The 12,500-nt window shown below is 52.9% G+C and overlaps 1 protein-coding gene across 1 annotated transcript in view; it reads left to right on the top strand.

Annotated features, from left to right (window-relative positions):
* Positions 1-12,500, top strand: part of myom3 (myomesin 3) — a gene marked incomplete at its 5' end in the record, with an annotated part of 37,679 nt that overhangs the window by 14,096 nt on the left and 11,083 nt on the right. Inside the window, 10 exons of the mRNA XM_084471087.1 lie at positions 958-1,132; positions 2,122-2,243; positions 3,338-3,525; positions 5,412-5,538; positions 6,145-6,326; positions 6,673-6,787; positions 7,990-8,152; positions 8,766-8,917; positions 10,555-10,691; positions 11,036-11,180. Of these exons, the coding sequence (XP_084327213.1) occupies positions 958-1,132; positions 2,122-2,243; positions 3,338-3,525; positions 5,412-5,538; positions 6,145-6,326; positions 6,673-6,787; positions 7,990-8,152; positions 8,766-8,917; positions 10,555-10,691; positions 11,036-11,180 (1,506 nt within the window). The remainder of the gene's footprint in view (positions 1-957; positions 1,133-2,121; positions 2,244-3,337; positions 3,526-5,411; positions 5,539-6,144; positions 6,327-6,672; positions 6,788-7,989; positions 8,153-8,765; positions 8,918-10,554; positions 10,692-11,035; positions 11,181-12,500) is intronic.

Genomic DNA, 12,500 nt, shown 5'->3' with positions numbered 1-12,500 from the left:
CTGCTCTAGAAGGTTGTGTTTGGTGGCTCGCTGCTCTAGAAGGTTGTGTTTGGTGGCTCGCTGCTCTAGAAGGTTGTGTTTGGAGGCTAGCTGCTCTAGAAGATTGTGTTTGGAGGCTAGCTGCTCTAGAAGGTTGTGTTTGGTTGCTAGCTGCTCTAGAAGGTTGTGTTTGGAGGCTAGCTGCTCTAGAAGATTGTTTGGAGGCTAGCTGCTCTAGAAGGTTGTGTTTGGTTGCTAGCTGCTCTAGAAGGTTGTGTTCTGTGGCTTGCTGCTCTAGAAGGTTGTGTTTGGTTGCTAGCTGCTCTAGAAGGTTGTGTTTGGAGGCTAGTTGCTCTAGAAGGTTGTGTTTGGTTGCTAGCTGCTCTAGAAGGTTGTGTTTGGAGGCTAGCTGCTCTAGAAGATTGTGTTTGGAGGCTAGCTGCTCTAGAAGGTTGTGTTTGGTTGCTAGCTGCTCTAGAAGGTTGTGTTTGGTGGCTCGCTGCTCTAGAAGGTTGTGTTTGGTGGCTCGCTGCTCTAGAAGGTTGTGTTTGGTTGCTAGTTGCTCTAGAAGGTTGTGTTTGGTTGCTAGCTGCTCTAGAAGGTTGTGTTTGGAGGCTAGCTGCTCTAGAAGGTTGTGTTTGGTGGCTCGCTGCTCTAGAAGGTTGTGTTTGGTGGCTAGCTGCTCTAGAAGGTTGTGTTTGGTGGCTCGCTGCTCTAGAAGGTTGTGTTTGGTTGCTAGTTGCTCTAGAAGGTTGTGTTTGGAGGCTAGCTGCTCTAGAAGGTTGTGTTCTGTGGCTAGCTGCTCTAGAAGGTTGTGTTTGGTGGCTAGCTGCTCTAGAAGGTTGTGTTTGGTGGCTCGCTGCTCTAGAAGGTTGTGTTTGGTTGCTAGTTGCTCTAGAAGGTTGTGTTTGGAGGCTAGCTGCTCTAGAAGGTTGTGTTCTGTGGCTTGCTGCTCTAAGGTTGTGTTTACTCCCCCAGAGGTCCCGGCTCCTCCCCACTCTGTGCTGGTCTTCAGGGACTCTGACAGCTCCGTGGACCTCCACTGGGAGGCGCCCCCTGGTGGCCAGGAGGTCCTGGGGTACTACCTGTACTACAGCGTGACCGGGTCCGGCCAGTGGCACACCATCAACAACAAGCCCATCGCCAGCACACGGTACTAAAGTGACACTAGGACTACTGCCAAAGAAATGATATATATATATATATTACTACTGCTACTGGTAATACTGGTACCTCTCCTCGTATTGGTGTGACATGTCGTCATATTCCATCCTGACCTCCCCTGGGAGGACGGATTCCTCTGGTTTGTTCTCAAGGTTTCTCACCGCTGGGTTAGAGAGTTCCTCCTCATTGATTCGGGGCTCAGGGTTAAGCGCTGCGGTGTGAGGTCATTCCGCCCGAGGCTGTAACTGCTAACAGGGACTTCTGCAGACTCCACCACAGAGGCTTTTAGAGAAGGCCATATTTCTGCGTACCGGAGAATACCGTCCTCCTGTTCTACGACTGCATTCAGTTCATTTTCAGGGCCCATTAAACTAACACGCAGGTCTTTTCATCGTCGTGAGGAAACCCTCTGGATATTAATAAGAATCATAGTAATTAATTGCGTTTGTATAGCGCTTTTCCAGACACCCATTTTCGTGTGTAAACCTGGGGTGATGCTAGGCAGAAGGCTAACCCCACACCGGCTATCACAGGGGAGAGGTGAACACCGCCGATAGCAAATACATGACAAGTTATACAAATACACAAGCCCTTCAGGAAGAAACGTCTACCGTTGTTTAGTGTTGGGGCGGGACGAAGGTGGTCAGGCATAGACCCTGAGCCAATGAGAAGTCGGTGTTAATGTAAACGACTCCTGAGTGACAGGTTACAGGAGCCAATGAGAAAGGGTCGAGGAAGAAGATGTAGGCAGCGCGTCAGAAACACAGGAGGGAGTGTGAGGTCGCACGCTACGGTGAGCGCGCCGTCTTCAGAGGCCGCTGCCTCCGTCCGCTGCCTCCGCCTCACAAGATGGCACCCGGCGCAAATTCACCTCCCGTTGCCGTGACGATCGGCGACCGTGGCTGGATCGGCGACCGGGTCAGACTAAAGCGTGTTCCCGTGTGTGTGTGTGTGTGGGTGTGGGTCTCCCCGCTCCAGGTTCACCGCCCACGGCCTCCAGACCCAACAGGACTACGTGTTCCGGGTGAAGGCGGTCGGCCGCGCCGGGACCAGCGCCTACTCCCGGGAGTCCCCGTCCGTCCGGGTCCGGGCCGCCATCCGTGAGTACCAGCGAGGGAAGGGTACCAGTCAGAGAGATAGGGGACCCCCCCCCACTGAGGGGTCAGTCAGAGATAGTCCTCCTCACTGGAGCCAGAGGACCTCATGTTTCAGGGACCACCCTGGAGACCCCCCCTGAGGGGTTAGTTCCTCCATGTGGTCCCAGTGATGAGGTGGAGATCATCCTTCTTCAACTGGAGCCAGAGCACCTCGACCACAGCTGTACCAACGAACGTCTCGTCAGGCTGCAGGCGTCCAATCACCGGTCAGAGACATCAGACGATGCTCTGATTGGTCACAGCACAGACACGCTCAGACAGGGGACTCCGAGGCACACGATTGGCCGGATGCCCACGCTGAACGAGCATGTGATCGCTGCGACGCAAATCACCTTAAGCCAATATTATAACAGATTATAAGTCATGCATTAGGGGAACTCTCTGGACGAATCAGGAGCTCGTTATTCTGCTGTTATTTCATTTGTGTTGCGTTAATTAGTTTTTCCTGCGAGCGTTAAGCTCTGCCCTCTATCTGTGGTCTGTCACAGACAGAGTTACATCAGTGGCTTAACGGGCGGATTGCAGGTAGGGGTTAGACAGTACAGAGACGGGTCATTAAGGAGCAGGTAGGGGTTAGACAGTACAGTGACAGGTCATTAAGGAGCAGGTAGGGGTTAGACAGTACAGAGACAGGTCATTAAGGAGCAGGTAGGGGTTAGACAGTACAGAGACAGGTCATTAAGGAGCAGGTAGGGGTTAGACAGTACAGAGACAGGTCATTAAGGAGCAGGTAGGGGTTAGACAGTACAGAGACAGGTCATTAAGGAGCAGGTAGGGGTTAGACAGTACAGAGACAGGTCATTAAGGAGCAGGTAGGGGTTAGACAGTACAGAGACAGGTCATTAAGGAGCAGGTAGGGGTTAGACAGTACAGAGACAGGTCATTAAGGAGCAGGTAGGGGTTAGACAGTACAGAGACAGGTAGGTGTTAGACAGGCCAGAGACAGAGTCTTACCCCTACCTGCTCCTTGACACCTGGTCCTAGACCTGGTCCTAGACCTGGTCCAGACCCTACTGACCCGTCTCTCCGGCCCCCAGGGGCCCCCTCACCCCCCTCGGGCCTCTCCCTGCTGACGTGCTCGGGGTCTGGGATGGTCCTGAGCTGGAGGGGCCCCGCCCGCGACGGAGGGACCCCCGTGCTGGGCTACTACCTGGACCGGAGGGAGCCGGACCAGGACCCCTGGAGAGAGGTCAACCAGAGACCCGCTGAGACTCGCCTCTACCACGTGGGTCCCTGTTATCATCCATCACCACCGATCAGTCATCACTATCATCGTTTACCACCGATCAGTCATCACTATCATCCATCACCACCGATCAGTCATCACTATCATCCATCACCACCGATCAGTCATCACTATCATCATTAACCACCGATCAGTCATCACTATCATCGTTTACCACCGATCAGTCATCACTATCATCGTTTACCACCGATCAGTCATCACTATCATCATTAACCACCGATCAGTCATCACTATCATCATTAACCACCGATCAGTCATCACTATCATCGTTTACCACCGATCAGTCATCACTATCATCGTTTACCACCGATCAGTCATCACTATCATCGTTTACCACCGATCAGTCATCACTATCATCGTTTACCACCGATCAGTCATCACTATCATCATTAACCACCGATCAGTCATCACTATCATCATTAACCACCGATCAATCATCAGTATCATCCATATCCTCAGCCAGTCCTGGTTCTCCCTCAGGTCCTCAGCCAGTCCTGGTTCTCCCTCAGGTCCTCAGTCAGTCCTGGTTCTCCCTCAGGTCCTCAGCCAGTCCTGGTTCTCCCTCAGGTCCTCAGTCAGTCCTGGTTCTCCCTCAGGTCCTCAGTCAGTCCTGGTTCTCCCTCAGGTCCTCAGCCAGTCCTGGTTCTCCCTCAGGTCCTCAGTCAGTCCTGGTTCTCCCTCAGGTCCTCAGTCAGTCCTGGTTCTCCCTCAGGTCCTCAGTCAGTCCTGGTTCTCCCTCAGGTCCTCAGTCAGTCCTGGTTCTCCCTCAGGTCCTCAGTCAGTCCTGGTTCTAACCACCTGTCAGCCGACCAACGGACGAAGAACCGTCTAGAACCTGGCAGGACGTGTCATGTTGACCTGGTCTCCAGGCAACAGACGGTGTCCATGGCGACGCCGTGGCTCCTGGAGGCGGACTGTTCATTAGTGACCCTTAAGACTCAGAACCAGGAGAATGACGAGGTGTTGTGGGGCGGGGGGGGCTTTGTTTGAGTTCCTGTAGTCGTTCAGCCCCTCAGGGAGCAAGGACGATAGAAGAAAGAAAGAAAGAAAGAAAGAAAGAAAGAAAGAAAGAAAGAGAGAAGAGAGACTCCCCCACTCCCTGAGTGATTCAGTATTTCTCCCGAGCCGCTCCTCGTTAGAGTGAGAGCTGGCCGCCATCTGGTGGTGGAGAGCTGAACTGCGCCTCTTCGATCGCCGGATCCTTTCTATGATTTGGCGGTCGGTGGAGAGACGGACTATCGATCCGGAGGAGGAAGGCTTCTTCTGCAGGAGGAACAACAAGAGCAGCGTCTACCTCAGACACCGTTTAAATATGGCTCGATCCTTAGGTAGACAGAAGGCTTTTAAATAGAAAGGGTTTATAGAGAATAGTTTGATCAGGGTATTAGATAGAGGGGGATTAGAAACAGGGGTTTATAGATAGGATAGATTAAAATAGAAAGGTTTTTTAATAGAGAGGAAATAGGGCATTAGGTTTTTTAGTTTTTTTTTTTTTTTAGAGTTGTTTAAAATGGAAGGGGTTTAAATCTGAGGTTTAATAGAATTGGTTTAGAATGGAAGTGGTTGTGTTGAATGTTTTTGAACGGTGAAGGTTTTAGAAGCGGCTCTAAGAAAAGTTTCCTGAGCCGGGAGACGCCGATTCAGCCTCTCTCCTCACATGATGAACCATTCAGCCTGTCACACTCACACACACAGTGTGTGTGCGTGCGTACGTGCGTGCGTGCGTGTGTGTGTGCGTGTGTGTCTGTGCATGTGTGTGTCTCTGCGTGTGTGTGTGCGTGTGTGTCTCTGTGTGTGCGTGCGTGTGTGTGAATGCGTGCGTGCGTGTGTGCGTGCGCGTGTGTGTGTGTGTGTGTGTGTTGCAGGTGTGTGACCTGACCCCTGGCGCCTCCTACCAGTTCCGTGTGTTTGCGGCCAACCTGGTGGGGCTGGGGCCCCCCTCGGGGCCCAGCGAGGCCTTCCTGTGTGAGGCCTGGACCGGAGAGCAGCCAGGTGAGGCCCCCGGGGGTCCGGGGCCCTGTAGGGGGCCCCCGTGGAGAGGCCCTCCATACCGTCCACCAGGAGGGGCTTTTATCTTGTAATTCTTTGGACATTTAAGTGCTTAACAAATTGGTCACGAGCGCAGTTCACATGCAGCCTCCGCCGCCCATTAAAGCCTCTGTCTCCTCACTTCAGTTACTTCTGTTTTACATTTTATAATTGATGAACTAGTCTGCAGATAGCACCTAGCCTGCAGATAGCCTAGCCACCTAACCTGCAGATAGCCTAGCCACCTAGCCTGCAGATAGCCTAGCCACCTAGCCTGCAGATAGCCAAGCCACCTAGCCTGCAGATAGCCAAGCCACCTAGCCTGCAGATAGCCAAGCCACCTAGCCTGCAGATAGGCTAGGTGCACGCACCTAGCGCGCACCTAGCATCCGTGTAGCCGGCAGATCTCATCTAGCATACAGAAAGCACGTAGCATCTGTCTGTGTGTGTGTGTCTGTGTGTGTGTGTGTGTGTGTGTGTCTGTGTGTGTCTGTGTGTGTGTGTGTCTGTGTCTGTGTGTGTGTGTGTGTGTGTGTGTGTGTGTGTGTGTGTCTGTGTGTGTGTGTGTAGGCCCTCCCTACGACCTGGAGCCCCGCCAGGTGCGGTCAGACTCGCTGCTCCTCCGCTGGGAACCGCCCCTCTACCTGGGGGCCAGCCCTCTCATTGGCTACCAGCTCCACGTCAGCCGAGACGACCAATCAGAGAGCTGGACCGTGCTCAACGACCAGCCAATCACAGACACCTTCTACCAGGTAGGAGGCAGAGAGACGCCCTCGGTTCCCAACATCTGACCGCCCCGGGATAGACAGTCTGCCATCGCACCTCACTGGGATGAGTGGTAGTGTCACTGGGGTGAGTGGTAGTGTCACTGGGATGAGTGGTAGTGTCACTGGGATGAGTGGTAGTGTCACTGGGGTGAGTGGTAGTGTCACTGGGATGAGTGGTAGTGTCACTGGGGTGAGTGGTAGTGTCACTGGGATGAGTGGTAGTGTCACTGGGATGAGTGGTAGTCACTGGGGTGAGTGGTAGTGTCACTGGGATGAGTGGTAGTGTCAGAGAATGATTGATCATTCAGGTTGAACATCTGACCCCATCCAGGCTTCAGGACTCCAGACAGGACAGACCTACCGATTCAGAGTGTCGGCTGTCAATAAAGCAGGAGCGGGCGGGGCTTCCCTGCCCACTGAGCCAATCACAGCTCTGACCCCACCAGGTGAGCCAATAGAACGGATCAGGAACACCGATCTCTCTCAGCGGATTGGCTCCCTACTCCCCCAATCACATCAAACAGGAACTAGAAACTAAAGTTCTTATTATATAGAAACTAAATAACTGAAGTTATTACTCGCCTTGAAATTACTTGCCTATCATTATAGTCCAATCAATTAATAACCCTGTATCTGGCAAAGGTTTTGAGCGAATGAATTAACAGTTATGAGTGTGCTCGGCCGTGCTTTAGATCTCTGTTTGAAGGAGATGTTCACGGTGTGTGGAGGCAGATTTAAAGTGTGTTAAAGTGTGGGCCATGAACTAAGCCTAATGAAAGACTGGGAAACCTGGGAGTGTTTCCAACTGAGAGATCTGCTGGTTTTATCTCCCCCCTTTACTTTAATGAGGAACCCGTACCTTTAAAAGGGTGTATATATTATGGGGTATAGCCAGGGTTGAAGTGAATGAAGGACCAGCTGAATCCCTTATCTCCTCTGTTGGTCTGTTTACTTTATTGATGATGTCACAGAGTCCGTCGTTTGCCAATGACCCCCCCAGTCCTCTCTGTGGTGACCCCCCCCCCCCCCCCAGAGGGACTGGACCCCCCCAGTCCTCTCTGTGGTGACCCCCCCCCCCAGAGGGACTGGACCCCAAGTCCTCTCTGTGGTGACCCCCAGACCCCCCCAGAGGGACTGGACCCCCAGTCCTCTCTGTGGTGACCCCCCCCCCCCACCCCCCAGAGGGACTGGACCCCCAGTCCTCTCTGTGGTGACCCCCCCCCCCCCCCAGAGGGACTGGACCCCAAGTCCTCTCTGTGGTGACCCCCAGACTCTGTGGTGACCCCCCCAGAGGGACTACAGTCCCGGGTCTCACAAGGGTCTAACCTGTCGGCGGCATGTGGCTGAGGAGGTAGAGCGGGTCGGCTGGTCACCGCAAGGTCGCTGGTTCGATCCCCGGCTCCTCCTCCTAGCTGTGAGCGTTGTGGTGTCCCTTGAGCGAGACGCCCTCACCCTGACCGCTCCCTGACCAGCCGGCTGTCGCCCTGCGTGGTTTGACTCCGTCGTCGGTGTGTGAATGTGTGAATGAACGGGTGAATGAACGGGTGAATGAACGGGTGAATGTCAGTCAGTATTGTGAAGCGCTCTGAGGGGCCTCTGGTTAGAGAAGCGCTGTGTTAATGAGGTCTTTCCCCCCCCCCCCCCCCAGGCACCCGGGAGGTGGAGGCGGGCGTGGACGAGGAGGGGAGGGTCTTCCTGTCCTACGAGGTGCCTGAGGCCACGCCCACCGACTCCACCCACTTCCTGTGGAGCAGGAAGCAGCGGGAGGCCGTCGACACTGAGAGGGCCACCCTGCAGGATCGAGGAAACCGGTCAGAACCGGACCATGGACTGGACCATGGACTGAGCCATAGACTGGACCATGGACTGGACCATGGACTGGACCATAGACTGGACCATGGACTGGACCATAGACTGGACCATGGACTGGACCATGGACTGGACCATAGACTGAACCATGGTCTGGACCATGGACTGGACCATAGACTGGACCATGGACTGGACCATGGACTGGACCATGGACTGGACCATGGACTGGACCATAGACTAGACCATAGACTGGACCATGGACTGGAACATGGACTGGACCATAGACTGGACCATGGACTGGACCATGGACTGGACCATGGACTGGACCATGGACTGGACCATGGACTGGACCATAGACTGGACCATAGACTACCCCCGGTCCAGTGGTAGAGCGAGCCCCGGTCCAGTGGTAGAGCGAGCCCCGGTCCAGTGGTAGAGCGAGCCCCGGTCCAGTGGTAGAGCGAGCCCCGGTCCAGTGGTAGAGCGAGCCCCGGTCCAGTGGTAGAGCGAGCCCCGGTCCAGTGGTAGAGCGAGCCCCGGTCCAGTGGTAGAGCGAGCCCCGGTCCAGTGGTAGAGCGAGCCCCGGTCCAGTGGTGACCCTCTCTCTCTCTCCAGGTCGGTGCTGACCTTCAGGGCGGCGTCCCAGGAGGACGTGGGTCTGTACTCTGTGGAGCTCAGCGACCGGCCGGGCCTCTCCTCGTGCTACACCCTGACCCACGCAGAGCTGGAGAGACTGACCCAGCTCAGCCTGCAGATCAGGAACCCACGTACGCACCTCCACAAGAACCACACAGGAGAGAACGCTATTCTGCTAGGACTCATCTAATGTCAAACAAAATACTAGATTATACTCTACTCTTCATAATACTGTAATCTGCCCTCTACTGTAATCTTATATGATCTAGTCAGATCTGCTCTACTTTATGTTCTACCCTACTCTGATATTACTACACTCATCTAACCTCCTCTAGCATTAACACACTCTACTCTCTACTCTATTTAACTCTATCTAATCTAACCTCCTCTAGCATTAAGACACTCTACTCTCTACTCTATTTAACTCTATTTAATCTAACCTCCTCTAGCATTAACACACTCTACTCTCTACTCTATTTAACTCTATCTAATCTAACCTCCTCTAGCATTAAGACACTCTACTCTCTACTCTATTTAACTCTATCTAATCTAACCTCCTCTAGCATTAACACACTCTACTCTCTACTCTATTTAACTCTATCTAATCTAACCTCCTCTAGCATTAACACACTCTCTACTCTATTTAACTCTATCTAATCTAACCTCCTCTAGCATTAACACACTCTACTCTCTACTCTATTTAACTCTATCTAATCTAACCTCCTCTAGCATTAACACACTCTACTCTCTACTCTATTTAACTCTATCTAATCTAACCTCCTCTAGCATTAAGACACTCTACTCTCTACTCTATTTAACTCTATCTAATCTAACCTCCTCTAGCATTAAGACACTCTACTCTCTACTCTATTTAACTCTATCTAATATAACCTCCTCTAGCATTAACACACTCTCTACTCTATTTAACTCTATTTAATCTAACCTCCTCTAGCATTAACACACTCTACTCTCTACTCTATTTAACTCTATCTAATCTAACCTCCTCTAGCATTAAGACACTCTACTCTCTACTCTATTTAACTCTATCTAATCTAACCTCCTCTAGCATTAAGACACTCTACTCTCTACTCTATTTAACTCTATCTAATATAACCTCCTCTAGCATTAAGACACTCTCTACTCTATTTAACTCTATCTAATCTAACCTCCTCTAGCATTAAGACACTCTACTCTCTACTCTATTTAACTCTATCTAATCTAACCTCCTCTAGCATTAACACACTCTACTCTCTACTCTATTTAACTCTATCTAATCTAACCTCCTCTAGCATTAAGACACTCTACTCTCTACTCTATTTAACTCTATCTAATCTAACCTCCTCTAGCATTAACACACTCTCTACTCTATTTAACTCTATTTAATCTAACCTCCTCTAGCATTAACACACTCTACTCTCTACTCTATTTAACTCTATCTAATCTAACCTCCTCTAGCATTAAGACACTCTACTCTCTACTCTATTTAACTCTATCTAATCTAACCTCCTCTAGCATTAAGACACTCTACTCTCTACTCTATTTAACTCTATCTAATCTAACCTCCTCTAGCATTAACACACTCTACTCTCTACTCTATTTAACTCTATCTAATCGAACCTCCTCTAGCATTAACACACTCTACTCTCTACTCTATTTAACTCTATCTAATCTAACCTCCTCTAGCATTAACACACTCTACTCTCTACTCTAACCCATCAGTTCTGTTGACTCATGTCCGCCCTGTTTTTCCCATGATGCTCTCTGCCAGGGGTGGGGCTGCGGGCGGACTGGCAGGTGGAGGTGATGGAGGACGGGGGCGTGCGTCTCTGGCTGGTGACGGAACCGCTGAGTGCGGAGGCGGAGCTACGCCTCGTCCTCAACGACCGGGAGATCGCCAGCACGCCGGTGAGCCAATCAGAGCGCCGCGTTGAGGTCATGTGACCGCGCTTTGTCCGTGTTTCTGAGTGAGTGTGAGTGGTTGTTTGTGTCTGTCTGTCTGTCTGTCTGTCTGTGTGTGTGTGTGTGTGTGTGTGTGTGTGTGTGTGTGTGTGTGTGTGTGTGTGTGTGTGTGTGTGTGTGTGTGTGTGTGTGTGTGTGTGTTTGTCTGTGTGTGTGTGTGTGTGTGTGTGTGTAAAATACAAATACACACACTAACACATACACACTCACACACACACACTCACACATACACACTAACACATACACACTAACACATACACACTGGCATGTGACCTGTGCCCCCCCCCCAGCGGCGGCGCTGGCGTGTGGACCGGGCGGGGGGGCTGGTGGAGGTGCTGCTGGACCCCCTGGAGCCGGAGGACCAGGGCTCCTACACCGCCCAGCTGAGGGACGGGCGGAGCAGGGGCCAGTTCACCCTGCTGCTGGTGGACCAGCGTGAGGCCCCCGGCTGCACACACACACACACACACGCACACAGACACGCACGCACGCACGCACACAGACACGCACGCACGCACACACACAGACACGCACGCACGCAGACACGCACGCACACACGCACGCAGACACGCACGCACGCACGCACACAGACACGCATGCACGCACGCACGCAGACACGCACGCACACACACACGCACACAGACACACACGCACGCACGCATGCAGACACGCACGCATGCACACAGACACGCACGCATGCACGCAGACACGCACGCACGCACACAGACACGCACGCACGCACACAGACAGGCACGCACACAGACACGCACGCACGCACACAGACACGCACGCACGCACACAGACACGCACGCACGCACACAGACACACACGCACGCACACAGACAGGCACGCACACAGACATGCACGCACGCGCACAGACACGCACGCACGCACACAGACACACACGCACGCACACAGACACACGCACGCACGCACACAGACACGCACGCACGCACACAGACACGCACGCACGCACACACACACACGCACGCACGCACACAGACACGCATGCACGCACACAGACACACACGCACGGACACAGACACGCATGCACGCACACAGACACGCACGCACGCGTGCACACAGACACACACGCACACAGACACGCACGCACGCACACACACAGACACACACGCACACAGACACGCACGCACGCACACACACAGACATGCACGCACGCACACAGACACGCACGCACGCACACAGACACGCACGCACACACACAGACACGCACGCATGCACACAGACACGCACGCACACAGACACGCACGTGCGCACACAGACACACACGCACACAGACACGCACGCACGCACGCACACAGACACGCACGCAGACACGCACGCACGCACACAGACACACACGCACGCACACAGACACACACACACGCACACACGCACACAGACACACACGCACACAGACACGCACGCACGCACACAGACACACACGCACGCACGCACGCATGCAGACACCGAAACACAAACACACACACACGCACGCACACACAAAATCACAGGCAACATATATACACAAACACAGAGACACGCATAAACACACACACACACACACACACACACACACACACACACACACACACTCACACACAGGCTGCATGCTGTCAGCGGGGAGTGGAACCCTCCTGCGGTTCTGTTTGCTCCTTGGTGTTCCCATAGTTCCCATCCATCCCATAATAGTGACGACTGGAACCTGTAATTATCAACAACAACGAGGTGTTGAACCGGTGGGCTCCGTTGTTG

This window comes from Micromesistius poutassou (genome assembly GCF_964030765.1).
Source record: "Micromesistius poutassou genome assembly, chromosome: 8".
In the NCBI taxonomy this organism is placed as follows: domain Eukaryota; kingdom Metazoa; phylum Chordata; class Actinopteri; order Gadiformes; family Gadidae; genus Micromesistius; species Micromesistius poutassou.
The sequence above is the reverse complement of the archived record's forward strand: the minus strand, read 5'-3'. Positions and strand labels throughout refer to the sequence as shown.